Source organism: Rhinolophus hipposideros, assembly GCF_964194185.1.
Source record: "Rhinolophus hipposideros genome assembly, chromosome: 5".
Lineage (NCBI taxonomy): Eukaryota > Metazoa > Chordata > Mammalia > Chiroptera > Rhinolophidae > Rhinolophus > Rhinolophus hipposideros.
The window spans coordinates 44,634,282-44,651,059 of NC_138051.1; the positions used below are offsets into that span (position 1 = coordinate 44,634,282).

Here is a 16,778-nt window from a genome sequence, read left to right on the forward strand (position 1 = left end):
AAGAATGAAGGCAATGAAAATATTTAATGATATTCCCTTCTATCAATTATATTATATATACTTATGAATATGACATAAATTTAAAATTCACTATTGAAATACAAAATTCATTAAAGAAAAGTAATTTCCTATCATTTACCTCTGCTTGAAGTACGGCTATAACGGAAGTTGCTTAAGCAAAAGTATATGGTTAATTATTACTTTAACAACTGCCTATGTTTTCATGATATTCACTGAAATAGATTCTCTGTAGTCTTTTCATTGAAATAGATTCTCTGTAGTCTTTTCATATATTCTATCCCCAAGTAAAACTAGACAAGTGTCACACGTGGTGTCATGCGGGGTCTCATCTCCCGTTCCCCACATAAGAACGCAGGACAGGGTGCGGCCAAAAAGGAACACCCACACAGCCGTAGACAGGGGAGTCATACCACTATGGTCTCACTGGAGGCTGGATTCACACAACATGCGACCTGCTGTCCGCTTTTCTGCCAACCGACCGACTCCCCTCACTAACTGCAATCCGCGCTTGCTAGCTCACACACCATCTTCTTGCTAGCCCCCGTTTTTCTTGCTAGCCCCATTTGCTGCTAGCGTAGCCACAGCAGTTATATTAGTGGCCTATGGCTCACTGGTTACAGCTGACGGCCAACTAGCCACAGCTGATGGCCATCCAATCACAGGTGATGGCCATTTACTACCTGAGCCAGCACCTTTCCACGTGAGGCTGAGAGCCTGGAAACTGCACTCCTTGCTCTGTCCCCACAACAAGTATTAGGCATTCTTTCCTTTTGGAGAATTACAGGTGCTAATCTTTACTTTCTAAGGACATTTTTTTAAGTCAATTTTTAGGAAAAGATGCAAGAATCCTTTGTTTTACAATTTTAAAGTTCAAGAGATGGAGGTGCTTCCAATTAAAAATGAAGTTAACTCAATCTGGAAACAACAAAAGAGATACTTTTTCAAAGTATTTCTCTGTGGTTAACCTATCATTATATGTACATTAAAACAAGAGCAATAAACACCTCTTAACATTATTACTAAGAACATGAAAAAACACAGAGGTTTTCTCCATCTAGAAATACCTAAGTTACGCTTGGTTTCTAGAGAATCCCTCTTGAGTATAAATATAATAAGGTCGTAAGTAAAGTTCTCCATTACAGCTGTGGTGCTAGTGAAACAGTTTGTGGGCCCATCTTGAATTGATTATTCTTCATTAAGGAAACAGATAATCAAAGGATTTAAATATCGCTCCCTTGTTGAGATTAATCTATTCATTAATATTACTGAGATCACATTTTCAAATCACAGAGTGTAATGGCATCTAATGAACTTAAAGTGCATAGATCACAATTTCATACTTCGTTTCCAATTTTATAATTAACCCTATCTTGCAGATTTTAAGGAGACACCAAGTACTCTTTAAGAACAAAATATCCATTTCTTTTACTTAAACCTTGAGCATTTACTTAGAACATTTTGACTTCTAAACTGTTAGTTTCTTAATTTAAAAACTGTAGAGTCAATATGGAACAAATGGATTTAATAGCTCTTGAATATCTTTACACATGAACTGATGGTTAATAATTTTCATTTAGTTGGAGGGAATATCCAAGTCCTGGGAGTTCTGATCCTGCTCATTACTGCTGTCTACAAAAATAATGCGAGTATGACTCAGAATACAGTAGCATCATACTTTCTTTCCTTCTCTTCTTCCTTTTAGAGAAATACATGATAGAATATTTTGCAGACTTCTAGTTTTCAACAGATGCAATTATAGAAGAACCCAACCTCCTTTGCCCTAATAAACTTAAAAATTTAAATATCTGGTGCTTACAGAGTACCTAGGTACACTTCAGCTAGTCTGTGCTCTTGATTCTGTTCCCCAAAAACATAGACACAAAGGGAAATCACATAAACTATAATCCAAATGAAAGGATTTAATTTCCTTTTCCTATTTGGTCTACATGCACCACCTGGTGGCAAAGTAGTGCATTTTAAGTGGTGTGTGTGTGTGTGTGTGTGTGTGTGTGTGTGTGTGTGTGTGTGTGTTTGTGTGTGTTGGGGTTATTAACAAGGGAAAGACAATTTTAACATATATTCCTAAATACTGATTTAGATCAACAATGCAATTATTCTGCAACAAATATCTAATAAAACACTAGAACACTATTATATGTATGCTAGAACAAAAAGTAAAGGGGAGAAGAATTCATGTTGGAAAATAAAAGAGCTTTCTCTTATTTATATTAACTATAGCTCTTATAAGTCCATCCCCAAATTAATATTTATTTATTGTGCCAATGTTCCTATTCAGGTGAAAGACACATATTGATAACCAGTGAAAAACCATTTTCTTTATTTTTAATTTTTGTATCTTCTTCCTTATATCAGTAGTTAGTACAAGTCACAAGTCACAGAATTTTAAAACTACAAGGCACTATATAATCTTTTAGACTAATACACAAATTTTACAAATGTAGCAACTGAGACTCAGGAATGTCAAGTGACTTGCTCAAGGTCAGACTGGTAATTAGTGGTCCAACTCAAATAAGAACCTAGGTCTTCTCACTTTCCGTCTAGGAATATAAGATATAAACGCATAAACAATGGTGAACTATCTCTGTATGAAGAGATATACTCTTGATTTAACTATATATTGCTTTAGGATACTAAGATGTGAGTTAATACATATTAGTAGTTTTATTCTAACATTCTGAGCACAAAGGAGCAATAATGGAAATGCATGTATCATAAAGCTATGGAAAAGATTTTCTAACTATTAAAAATCCCTTTTATATAATTGTTCAAAGGAATATTTTTCAACTTATGTACAACTGCTATGCTGTTAAGATGGTCTGAAAAATTTCCTTTGCCCTTGTAACTGCTTCAGAATCAGAGAGCTGTTTCAACAAAGTAGATACCCACTTGTAGATTTAAGCATAAACCATGTTCATAGCTCCCTCTCATGACCATTGAATGAATACTATACAGGCTTCCTTTATTCTCGCTGTTGTATTCAACTAACAGCTCACTGGTTAAGTTTTAATTGCTTCCAATGAGGTCAGCAAAGGTATTTATCGAAAAGCCCTGAATAAAAGGCTCCACACACATACACACAAGCATATACGCACTCACACACAGAGAGAAATCCTCTTGCCTGTTGATTTATGGAAACAATTATGATTCTGCTGGAGAATTTCTCAGCTGAGAAATAGTTTGTAGCTACAGTAGAGAGGCTCAAGTTGCACAAGGCAGACGACAGACATGGGATTCTTGTGTGTCCAGCTGTTATCAACAGAACAAGTAAGTTACTGTTATTTGTCTTTAAAAATAATGCTGAATGTTTTCTAGTAGTTTACCTCTTTCTCTGATTTTAGTACTGAGGGGAAAAGTAAAGTTACCAGACTTTTTGAGCCATGTAATTATCTATAGTAATTATGCTGTACAGCTTACATAAAGATAAGGTCGAAGTTCTCCAGAACAATCCTGACATTTAACTTCAGAAATGTGGGCAGTTGAGGAGAAAATAATTGATTAACCACAAATGTGAAAGCATATAATAAAGAAATCCAGGGAAAGCATTTTTACTTTGTTAATAGTAATTCCAGAACTTAATTTAAACCAGTAGCTCTAATTGCAGGATGTTTCGTATCAAATAACAACTAGAATGAATGGTTCAATCATATTCTGATTTATCTCTACCAATGTGTAACTTTTATAAATCTATACAGAGAGTGGTAAAGATATTGACATCCTGTGAAACCTGTTTGACATGTACCTTCACAGTATAAACTACACTGCATGCTACAATACTATTTACCTAATGAAATTTAGGTAACAATATTTCATCTTCTTCTCTCCTCCCCTCCCCATTCTTAATCTCTCATTGCAAACAGAAGTCAAGTAGCAAACAGCGTCGCAGCAACTGAGCTTACTACAACCTGCTTTTATAAGGATATACCAACAGAGTTTTAAAAGGAGGAATCCTGTATTGTTATCAGGAACTAAAAGGATAAGGCTAACAATTTGGAAAGAGCAACTACTCTTTCTTAAAGCAATCTACAATTCACAGATAGGAAGAGGTCAATGACCTAGGGGCAACAATCAACTCAAGATTTAATTTTCATTATGTTATTCATGAAAACCCGGAGCACTACACTATAATGCGCAAATGGATACTGACATGGATCCTGCCAACTTTGCTCTACAGTTCATGCTTTCACATTATCTGTCTCGTGGGCACTATATCTTTAGCTTGCAATGACATGACTCCAGAGCAAATGGCTACCAATGTGAACTGTTCCAGCCCTGAGCGACACACAAGAAGTTATGATTACATGGAAGGAGGGGATATAAGAGTGAGAAGACTCTTCTGTCGAACACAGTGGTATCTGAGAATTGATAAACGAGGCAAAGTCAAAGGGACCCAAGAGATGAAGAACAATTACAGTAAGTAACATCTTTTATTTACAGAACTGCTTATGAATCTTAACAATCGGTAAAAAGTTCAATTTTCAAGTCACATGCTTTCTTAGTTTCAGTTCTTATTTTTTGAAAAAAATAAAATATCTTCTAATTTCTCTAAATTGGGTATTTGAACTTTGTTGCTAAAAAAAAATCTCTTGGAACAGGACAAATTTACTAATATTATAGTTGGAGCTAATAAACCAAGCCAATTTGAAAATATAGTCTCCATGTCCTAATCTCAAAATGCTCATAAATTAAGCAAAATGTAAATGACATTATTTACCCTGAAATATGATTTATATTCTGCTAGCAAAACTCATTAGGAACTTTAATAGAGTACTCAATAAATGCTCACCAAAAACGACTTATTAGTTTGAGGCATAGAGAATTTATTTTTAAAAAATAATTTGATTTCTTTTGAAAGAATATTTCTGTGATGTGAAATACTTAATCTGTGACTTGTGCAATTGTGTATCGTTATAAAACAGAACGGAATCTGTGGTCCTCATCTGTTTATAATGAGCCTGCATTGGATTGCTTAATTATTTACCTAGGCAAAACAACAGGTTCCTCCTAACATTTTCTTTGTCTAGCTCTTCTATGCCATAGTTCTGTTACCTTAAGAGAAATGTAAATGTGAAAGAAGAAATAAAAGTGAGTTGGAACAGATGTTAATTACACAATTTTCAATTAGTAAGCCTTACGTTTTCCTCAAGAATCAGTTATTCTTTTCATGTTGAAATATCAGAGTTGGATTTATAATCGAGCAGTTATGATTAGTAACCAATTTCAATAGTATGAAATTTAATGGGGTAAAATATGTATCTCAACATATACATTAGAATTTTAAAAATCCCTGAGGGAAAATAAATTTTGTTTGTATTACTAGTTCTTGAACAATGTTATTATTATATTATCTTATAACATTACGTGTTAAAGTCAATTGAAAAAGAATTTATGGGGCTGATGGTGTAAACATTTGCCTAGAACAGTGCCAGGCTTGCAGTGAATACTTAAAACTTTTGTCGTTTGTTTAATGAATGGTTTTTAGGCTTCTTAACTAATGAACCAATAAACAAGAATTTGGGGAATTATGTTTCCAATATGAAAATGAAGTCTTTTTAACTATAATTGATATAGAATGTTAAGGCCATTTTAATGGATTGTTAACAGTTGTGGTTTATAATTGCAAATATTAATAAAGTTATCATGTTAGTCTTAGAATATTGTTCTAATTATACTAAAGTTTAGCTAGGGAAATAACTATTTGGAGGAAAGTTTTGTGGTTAGCCACTATTATGTGAGCAACAGAATTTGGCTTATAATCAATTGATTTAGAAGTTATTGAAATTTATCCTCGATAATGGAACCTGTTGGGGAAGACACAGCTCAGGTGGAAATTATGACACATAGGTCCAATCCCTGTCTGTGAATGACTATGGAACCATTTCTTACTTTTTCTGATTCTTAATTTTTTCATCTGTAGGTTGTGGGATATGTACAGATGATTTTCAATATACCTTCTAGGTCTTACAGGCTATTCTATTGTAAACCACAGAATATATAACATAAATGTGAAAAATATAAGTACTTATTATATAATTATCATACACATTGAATGAGATGAAAGCGAATATTATCTCAATGATTAGATGAGCTGTCAGAACTAGTTTCAAATTGTAGTCATAATGTTATCAAACCTAAACACTGTAGAATTATTCTATATACTGACTAATTCCTTTTGACTGCTTTTGTCAAATAATTAAAAAGTGAAAAATAAGATATAAAATCCAGTAAAAATGAATAATATGCATAATTATTTGGAATCAAAATATTTATAGTAGGAATGCATTCACATATGTAAGTTGTGTTAAAATTTCTTAAACCATTAAACACAAGCATTTGAAATATACACAAAATGCTAAAGTTATTTTGTAGTTTGAAACACAGTTTAGCACTAACCTTGGGTAACCATAAAGCCAATTTGTAAGCCATTTCTCCTCTAACACTAATTCTATAGTAAGAAATAAAGAAAGAAAAAAGAAAGAAAGAAAGAAAGAAAGGAGAGAAAAAGAGTGGGAGAAAGGAAGAAAAAAAGACATTCTATATCATTATAAACTAAAATGTCACAATAACAAAGTACTAAAATACATGATATATATTATATAAATAACCTTCACTTCTATAAGCCATATGTGTGTGTGAATGTGTGTATATATATATATATATATATTTCTGGATCTGGTAAATTCTCCTGGAAAGGGAAACTTATATTGGGATCCTTAAAGTAAGCCCTATAACTGTTATCAAGCTGTGCAGCTATCCTTATTGAAGATGGAGCCAAATAGGCTTCTCCATAGTTAAAAAGATGCTAATTTACTGTTGTCTATAGGAAATCCTAAAACTGAGTAGGAAAGACTTTATTGAAAAATATATGGAGAATAACTTATTAGAAGACAATTCTGATAGTTATTTCCTATTATGATTATTTTTAATTGAAATTTATTGGGATGACAATGGTTGGTATTTCCTATTATTTAAGGGGCAGACTTACTAATTTTAGGAGTGACTACCCCATACATAAAACATGCAAATTGACTTATGTGAAGTTGAAGCTACTGTATCTGGGTACAAAGAAATCCAAGTACAAAGAAAAGGCTCAACAGAATTTGTTTAAAAAGTCAAAGATGAGAAACTTGAAATCACAACTATGAAGATTGTTTACGTTCCACAGTCATTATTTGAATGTATGAGCAAATGAACAAAAGGTGTTTCCTTCCAATTTTCATGAAAATGAGTTAAAAAGTAATTAGATTGTCTACTAGAATAAAATGCAGCAGAGTTCAGAAAGTGATAAAGATCAGAATCAAACTCTCAATTTCATTTTCAATATTCTGATCCCTTAAATTTGTTAACAGGTTGTTATGGTAAACACCCTTCTTTGGAGGTCTTTTAAGATGGTATAGATTTAAATTTCTTAGATGATAACATTTTGCATGAAAAGTTAGATGTCAGCTATGTGAAGCATAATTGTTCTCTGAGATACGATAAGTGCATTCTCATGGCTTTGCTTTGAATGAAAGGAAAGGGACCTGAGCATCTTAATGAGTCTTGAAGGGCGGCTTACTTCACCAGCATAAGCATAGCTTCTTCTCATTAGAATGTAGTTTACAAGGTATTCCTAAGATAATATACTGGAGTGAGTAGGGGAGGTGGAAAATCTGGGTGTGAAATTCTGTTTCCAGAAGGTATTGGGCTGAGGTAGTAGATAGAAGGTGTGGAGAAAGAGAAAGGGGGTGGTATGGAGGTGGATATGATAGCTTGTATCTCATATCTCAGGGAATTAAAAAAATTTCTTAAGCTATTTTGGGTTATAGAGGTGTCACTTCAGTATTATCTTAATTATAGTGTCATCTTGTGAAATATTTTAAATTTATGTTAGAATGAGTAAATTGCACAAAATGTGTACCAAGGAACACAACAGAATTAAGACTGATATTAGTAGACATATAAGCTAGACCCAAACTGTGTAAATGTCCATTCATGCCATGATATACCTGAGCACATCTCTGACTCTTCAGAGGAGAGGGGCTGTTCGAGGAGAACTGGTCCTGAGACTGCATACTATGGTGATCCAGGAGGCAAGAAAGCCTCTCATCTGAACTTGTTCTCTCTGGCGGCTCCACATTTAGCCTTACAGTAGGTTTCTAAGTGATGAAACTAGAACCTAACCTGAACTAATAATAAGGGTATTAAAAGCATAAAATGTCCCTTCAAAATGAAATATCATGTTCTCTGCAGAAGGAGAGGATTCATCACATCATAAAAGGACTGGCAATGGATAGCCAATACTTCCACTTCTGTTGTCAGAACTCTCCCATTGGTGACAAGGCCAGAGGGTGAATTTAGATAGTCATTGGACCAGGCAGCCATCAGCAGACAGAAGCTATCACTCCACACCTGACAGAAATAACACTGCTGTTTAAGCTGGGAATTGAGGTGCCGAGTGAGAGACAGCAGCAGTGCACTGGGCAACAGACAAACGCCCTGAGAGACAGATGTGGAACAGAGAACTCAGTCCCTCGGGATGAGTTTCTTGCTGTTGGTATCCAATTACTAAAAAGGTTTGCTCTTCTTAACAATGGTTAATAGCACTCATTCTTTTTAAGGAGAAATCCTTAATTGTCATAAACCATCAGTTCAAGAAAAAGTACGCCTCACTTGTTATAGTTAAGCATTCTAAATTCCATAGAAAGAAAAGGATTAGCCTTTCTGAAAACTGGGCCAGTGATTTGGCAATATTCTTTTTTGGATTGTTAGACTGTGATGGGATATGGCCTAACAATTGGAGAAAAGCAAATAAACAGTGTTGTTGGATTTGACTTCAGCTATAAAATCTCCAGTGACACAATTGTCAACAATTCTTTGGATAAACTCCTACTTAACAACAATCTCTGCAAGTAGCTAGCAAATATACATTATCACCTCTAAACATGGAGATGGTAAACTTGCTTATGTTCCAGACAGTTCTTAACAAGTTATCTGAAGGAACAATAATTCATATTATCAAAGCAAAAAACAAGAAAGCAAGGATAACACCACCTTTAAAAAATAGATGATGAGAAACATATCTATGGAGTTGAACCAAAATCCTAGAATTATGGACAAGATGGAATCCTGTGGAACTGTTGACCAGCATTCCCTTAAGTACATTGTCAAGGATTTAACTTATGGACAATGGATAAGATGCTGCAGAGCAGATTTGAAAATATTCGCCATTCTTTAAAAAGTCTAATATTAAAGATTATTTTTCATTTTATGGGTTTCCTCTTTTTGGGGTGCTAACAAAAGTGCCTGGCACTTATGAAGCGCTAATACCTTAATTTGTTGCCACAGGTACATCTCTTACTTATTTTGTAAATCCTCATCTGAACTATCACTTTCATTTCTGTATAACCCAGAGCACCTGAACATATATTTTCCCTTGTGACTCAGCTGTATTGCAACGCTTCAGTCTACAGTGTTAGAGCAATCAGAGACCCAAGTAAACTGGAGAGAAGGCAAGAAGCCAGCTTTTAGATATATGGAAGGTTTTCCTTTTCTAGGTTTCTCTAGCTCTCAGCCTTGGGTAAATATTGTAACCAGCTGGGGAACTTAAAAAAAAAAAAAAAACTAATGCCAGGTCCCACCCACAAAGATTCTAATTAAATTGATTTGGGGTGCAGCCTGGACATCAGGAATTTTACAGGCTCCCTAAATAATTCTGACATGTCCTCAAAGCTGAGAAACACTGGACTAAAGGGATCACATTAGATTACTTGGGAAAGCACAGCTCAGTTCAGTCAGAATCTCCAGAAGGTAGGGAGGACCCAGACATAAGTGCTTGCTAAAGCTCTCTAGTGACTGGGCAGGTAAGGTTGAAAACCACTAATTAATGGGACCAAAGGTTCTAATTCAGCCTGAATCCTCTCAGGTATTCCAGGAATGTTTCGGAACCTTTAGAGGGTTCCAGAGTTAACTTGTGTCCTGCAGGATTTTGAAACAGACTTATTAGGAATGAATCTCTGACTTACGCATCGAGGAAGTTCTTCTGGGTCCATTTGACTTCTCTGACAAATCTCAGTGGTTCCAAAATTTGGTGAACTGGCCTGGACAGACGTGTGATGACAGCTGTAAAGCTGCTACTTAAGAAGGCTTCTTTGGTGAGTGAGTTCGTTGCAGGGAAGAATAGGTCCTGCGTCACAGTCTCACAATGACAAGCAGGTCGGAATATTTACTGACTTCCCAGTGGTGCTGCAGCAGGGGACCTGGAGCACAGGCATTAGTGCCAGCTTACTTGGCACTTAAATGAGCCACTTACAACCATGAACCCAGATGCCCCCAAATTTAGGGAGGTTCTCACCTCCTAGGGCCACCCCACAGAGTTCAAAGGCAGTGACTCAAAGGGACAACCTCCAGTCTAGACAACCCAGGGGGTAAGAAACCACAAGCCTAGCGGGTCTAATAAGATCAGTGAAAAGGATATGAAGCTAGAGGTTGCTTCTCTTTGTAAGTTTGTGATTAAGGTAAAGCTTTCTTTTCTAAGGTTCCTCGCTTTCTTCTGCTGTATCAAATGATTTTGTGTAGCACGGTAACTTCTTTTATATCACTATTGAAATACAGGTGTTTTCTATATATTTAATTTCACATATGGCACATAGAAGATAAGGCAGGAATTGTATATATGTAAGTAATAAGGAGAAACTAAGTAATCAGGAGAAAAAAAACTCATTAAATGAAATGGGCTTCCATATGAATTCCTCCCTTTCCTATACCATATTCAATCTTCCATTTTATAAAAAGACACTTTATAAGTTATGACTGACAAACAAAATGTTGTATTTATTTAATGTATACAACTTGATGAATTGGGAGATAAGTATGCATCTCTGAAAACATAACCACAATTTATGCCATGAACATATCCATCACTTCCAAAAGTTTCCTCCTGCCCTTTTTATTCATAATAATAATAATAATAATTATTATTATTATTTTTGTGATAAGAACACTTAACATAAGATTTATCCTCTTCACTAACATTTAAGTATACAATACAGTATTGTAAACTATAGACACTGTACTGTACAGTAGATCTCTTGGACTAATTCATCTGGCATCACTGAAACTTGGTACACTTTGATTAATACCTCCCTGTTTCCTCCTTCTTCCAGCCCCTAGCAAACACATTTTATTGTCTGCTTCTATGAGTTTGGTGATTTTAGATTCCTCCTGTAAGTGATAGCTATGTAGTATTTGTCCCTCTGTCTCGCTTATTTCACTTAGCATATGTCCTAGTTCACATCCAATCTTTCTATATGAAAAAAATAGGTTGGAAAACGAAGATCCTCTGCCTTTCACATGGTTCTGAAAGGTGCATTAAAGAGTCTCTGAACATTGAACTTTACTACGATTCCTAGCTGCACTTGAGATTTTTATTATTATTATAATTTATTAGTTAAAGGTGTACAAGACAAGGTAATACTCAGACGTTCATCATTTATATCCCTCACACTGTGGGCCCCCTCCCCCCTTCCAGTATCCCTCCGACCTCGCACCGAGCCATCACATTATATATATAAAATTATAGTTGGCACAGATAAAATCTCAAGTGCATCTAACTGAGAGTTGTTAGATGCACTTGAGATTTTATCTGTACCTGATTAAGTAGAGAAGCCACACCAAATCCACTAACAAAACATCATTCAAGTTATTTAGTTAGGTCTGAATGGGTTTGTGTAGTAATAGATAAAGACAAAGGGATTAGGGTGGGGAGGAGAGAAGAGAATTATCCAATATCCATGTCCAGGTAAAACTTGTCTTTTAGGCAGAAAACATCATTATCAGAAGGAAAAAGTTGGATGAATATTGGAGAGAACAGGCTCTAGAGGATCTCCAGTTGCTCCAGGCAACTTCCCTGCAGAAGACTCTCATCACTTCTGCTGGAGTGGACAGCAGTACTTGATAGAGCCATAAGCTAGTGTCCTGCTAAGAACAAATAGGGATAAAATATCTGCCTGTGAACAGGAGAGAAAAAGGTGAGAGAGGAAAGGAAAAAGAACTTCATGTAAAAATTAATGGATTTTGCACTTTAAGTTTAGCATGAATTTAAATACAAAGGATTCTCATAAGATATAGCTCTACTAACTTTTCAAATGAACTTTAAAAATAAGAACAATGGAATACAATAAATTGATAAGATAGTAGGGGAGGATTTCTGAGGTCAAAACAAAACAAACAAAACAAAACAGTGTACAGAGGGGTTGAAACGATGACAAGATTATTGCAGATGTTACTCAAATAGGAGTCTTGGATCTACTAGTTGAATTTGTGCCTAAAACTGTAATAATCTTTGCTTATTTATCAGGAAAATTCTGAAACTGAGTTTATTTTTATGATTTAAGACAAGAAAAATGAAGCATATTTCAACATACTTAAATACCAGATTTATCATGTTCCATTAAAAACTATTATAATACTTTCCATTTATCTGCCTATTTGAACTTTAGCTATAATTGTAAATCAATGTTGAGAAAATTATTTGAGATCAAATTCGGAATCAACTCGGCCTGCAGTTTGTTATTTTAAAGGCAGCAGTTCCAAACTTTGTTTCTTAGAATACTAGTGTCCCTCAACATGTTAATGGTGTTTCCTGCAGCACGGCTTCTTTGGCTAACTGATTGGGAAATAGTAGGTTAAATAAAGTTGAACAAGTTTTTCACAGCAGAAATTCTCTAAGTCTATGTTACACTAATATGAGTTGCAGAATTCTAGAAGACTATATACTGGGGGTACCAAAAAAATGTATACAAGTAGACACTTTGGTCAGCATTGCTCAAGTAGTAGTTCGCCGTAATCAGAAGTGTCTGGACACTGATGGTAACCATTTGGAGCACCTCTTGTAATTGCAGAAACATGACTTGTATTCATCTTCTGTTATTGGTATATATTATTACAATTTTAATAGTTTTCCTTTCTTAAAATGTGTATACATTTTTTTGGCACCCTCTGTATATGGTTTCCCACTTATTTGACAACAGAGCACACACAATCCCACAACCCCCTTACCCTCCCCACTCTCACCCCTGATTTGGGTACAACATTTACATGTCATTAAATTGCAACTTGAAAGCTACGGGATCTATCTATTGTGTAGTGAAGAACTAAACCAATCTTCTATTCAGTTGTTTATTCCAAATAAAAAGGCTATAAAATTGACCTGAATCAATATTTTATGAATGACCTTGGTGTAAGAATTTGTGTCAAAGTCAGGAGTCTGCATATGATTTTGGATATTAGGTAGTATTTTGGATATGGATGCTGTGCTGAAATCCAGAGATTTGCAATGAGATTAAAGCCTAGTTTGAAACTCTTTCTGAGTTCTGAGCAACTTTATAGAATCATTCTCCTAATCTGAAATCATGTCCAATGCCTATTATTTGGGAAACCTAGAAACTGACCATGCAATATGGTTATTTAGCATGCAATAACCTAAAATGTTTTAGGATTCCAGCATGATTGAAAAATTCTTATCTTACGTACCTGAAAACAGGTACATAAGATGTTTTTTTCAAAAAAGTAGTTTGAACAAAAGTTGAAGTTATTTCAATCATATCAACAAAGAACAACTTTCATTTACTAGCCAAAAACTATTTAGAAATATGAAATTTAGCATAATATGAAGGGAGAACTGCAAATTTAATAATTAATTTCAATATCCTTTGAAGAAGTCACTTACTGGAGATTTAAAATGGAATTGCTTTTCTAGCCACACACAACACATTTGCCTTGTCTTATTATGGTTCTTTCTGTTTGCATTTGGTAGTGCCACTAGAATATCAGTTCTGAAAAGATTAGCATTATATCTTAACTCTTCCTTCTGTCCCCCCTGTGGTAGAGGAAGCAGTACTTAGCCTAATGCAAGAGGTGGAAGAAGGGAGAAGGATTGGCAATCACTCAATATATTTCTCCTTTAAATTTTCACACATCTAATTTAGTTATAGGTAAGAAAGGGATTTCTTAAATTACTATGAAAATTTAATGTGGACAAGAATTGAAAGCCTTGCTGAAATAAAAAAGGAATAAATACACCTCACTTCTCTCCTATTCTGTATCATTAAATAAAGTCTTGGCCTCTAGAATCCATCTGACTTAGTGTTTTCTAGGTAATTTCAAGAGACTAGTGGATAAGTTTTATTGTAGATGCCAATGATCTAAGCAAGCACGGGTATCACTGGTGATCCTGGAAAAGTGACTGACAAAGCATGGTGAAGACAAGTCCTGGAAAGGGCCCTTCTCGACACCCATTCTTATTCTTATCTGACTGTCAACTAATTTCTGTATATCAAAAACTATATGCAGAAAAAAAATTCATAGTTGGTATTGGTTTAAGGAATATGTGCATTAAAAAGAGACAGAGAAGAAAAATCTTAAAGAATTAAATACTACTAAAAACAAGCAGTGGGCTGATAAATTTTGGGTAAGGACCTGCCTACTTCTTAGTAGAACTTATAAGACTCATCCTGGAGTGGGAGACCAGTGTTGAAGAGAGGAGGGGACATGTGTATAGGGAGAGAGAGCTGGGGAGAAGTGGAAAGCTGGTGAATGTACTCTCAATTTGTTTTAGTGGCAGTGGCCTCATCCTCGAATAGTCTTTTGGTGTCTTATGGTATCTCTAACTGCACTTCTGATCACAGGCCTGATTAGTCTGGTTCAAACGGAGGCACTCATCATGGGGAGTTCACTTGTAGGCAGCGGATGGTTTCCTCCCTGTTTGCTTGAAAAATGAAGATTTGATACCAAACTTTGAAAAGTGGATGACGTTTTTCAGTCATGTATTAATTCAGTAAAGTCATTGATACTTCCCTATGCCAGACTGAGGCTACAGTAGTAAGTAGTAAATAATAAGTATGAAAGAGTAAGTCCACAGTCCGTGTTTTTTTTAGAGAAATAACAGTTTACTTGGAAGTGGAGGGTGAGCTACAAGTCAGAGGAGGAATCTTTCGTGCCCACTAGGGCATTGCCTAACTCAGCTCGAGGAGGAGGATAGGGAAGGCTTCTCTGGAAGAAAAAATGACTTGAGGGATGAGCAGGATGAGAGAGAGAACAAATGTATTACCTTCAGAGCAAATACTGTTTGTAGGTGATTGATAGTAAGAGAGTAGTAAAAGGTCGGGAAATGGAAAGTGATTTAATATTTTTCCAGGTATCAGTGTTAAGCTCACAAAAGTAAATCTCTTCCTTCTATTAAAACTATGAGAAAAACATTTGACTTTTATTAATTTTTAGACTTTGTCTGGTTGCTATGTTTACTAAAAATGCCTATTTCCTTTCAAGAGTAACTTTTGAAGGCATAATTTACATTAGAATAATAAACATAAATTAAGTTGAAATAATATTGCTTTTCTAGATAACTGCCTATTTTTCTCTTTTTAATGCCTTTTCAATCTTTGATCATAATTGTAAACTGCTTAAGTCAACTCTTCACAAATAATCACTGTCATAGCTACATTAACCTTATGGAGGATTCCTCCCCACCCATAATAGTTTCTAAAAAGTGAAACAGTGGTATTGAGGCATATGTTTAGCCTTAAAAACAAAATTATGGAGGTTATCTGCCACATTCTTTAAGATAAGACAAGTTTTACTACCATTAGAGTTGGATCACCTGTTTCCACTGTTTAACCAGGACGCTCAGTAGTCAAGCAGTTGGCACAGTTTTACTCCTTCTAAATCATAAAGTAGGCAGTGAGGTCAGGGGTCTCCCCCTTAGATAAATCTGTTCAGGTGTCTCTGTTTCTGAGAAATTGTGCCCAGCTTCCTTCCTGTACAAATCATGCATCATAAAATCATGTCGGATGTTTAGCAGACGTACAGAGGTGCTGTAGACTTTGAAAAGATTCTTGCCCAATGTGATCTTCAAATTTTCTAACTGGTTTGAAGTTGATCAGATATTGAATAATAATTCATTTTCAAAGAAGACAAGCATAAATCTGTATATCATGGTTGTTAAGTTGTACTTGAACTTAAAATTTATGATATTTTAAAGTACTATTTAATAGTTTATCAGGTATTCACATTAATATTACTATTAACATTACTGCAGTGTATAGAAATAAATTTTGTTTGTTGTCATAAATCTTCTAATTTAGTCTATGTAAAATTGCACAATGTATAACTGGGAACATTTTTATTGAGTGACTAAATAGATGCTAAGTCTTTAAAAACATATATGCTATACTGAAATTGGTGCAATTGGACACTTCATTCCATTCTAATTAATGCTCAAAATACCTCTTTTTGGGGTTTGCAATCACTATTAGTTTATTTCACAGAAGGAAAGAAAAGACCCTCAGGAAACTGGACAGCTTGATAAGTTTGCTCGGGTGCAAGTTCTAGTTTTAAAATTATGTATAAGCCTATTTTGCCTCTTAGTCAGGTGTTCATTTTAATTAAGAAAGATTGGTTGGTGTTCAAAATTAGCTGATGACTGAAATGATCATATCAAAAAACCTTTGTGTGAAATGCCTGATTGTTTTCTGGAAATATTTGGGTGGTCAGTTAACTTACAAAGAATAGATATTGAATATTAGGTCTATTGAATTCACTGTGTGATTAACATGGTTATATATTAAAAAGCATGTTCAGAATACTGCTTTCAACCTTCCAGTTTCCTTACAGCCAACATAAGTTACTAAGACACTTTGAAGGAGAAGCAGTGAGGTATTTTTAAGTAACATTTTCCCCACAATGAAAACACAGGCCACTGA

General features: G+C 34.9%; 2 protein-coding genes across 2 annotated transcripts in view; one reads left to right on the forward strand and one right to left on the reverse strand.

The window, feature by feature from the left end:
* Window positions 1-16,778, reverse strand: part of FAM227B (family with sequence similarity 227 member B) — a gene marked incomplete at its 5' end in the record, with an annotated part of 186,650 nt that overhangs the window by 62,130 nt on the left and 107,742 nt on the right. The window lies entirely within an intron of this gene.
* FGF7 (fibroblast growth factor 7) overlaps window positions 2,972-16,778 on the forward strand; it is a 73,859-nt gene continuing 60,052 nt past the window's right edge. The window contains exons 1-2 of the mRNA XM_081049966.1: window positions 2,972-3,306; window positions 3,900-4,452. Coding sequence (XP_080906092.1) covers window positions 4,167-4,452 — 286 coding nt within the window. The 5' untranslated portion in view covers window positions 2,972-3,306; window positions 3,900-4,166. The remainder of the gene's footprint in view (window positions 3,307-3,899; window positions 4,453-16,778) is intronic.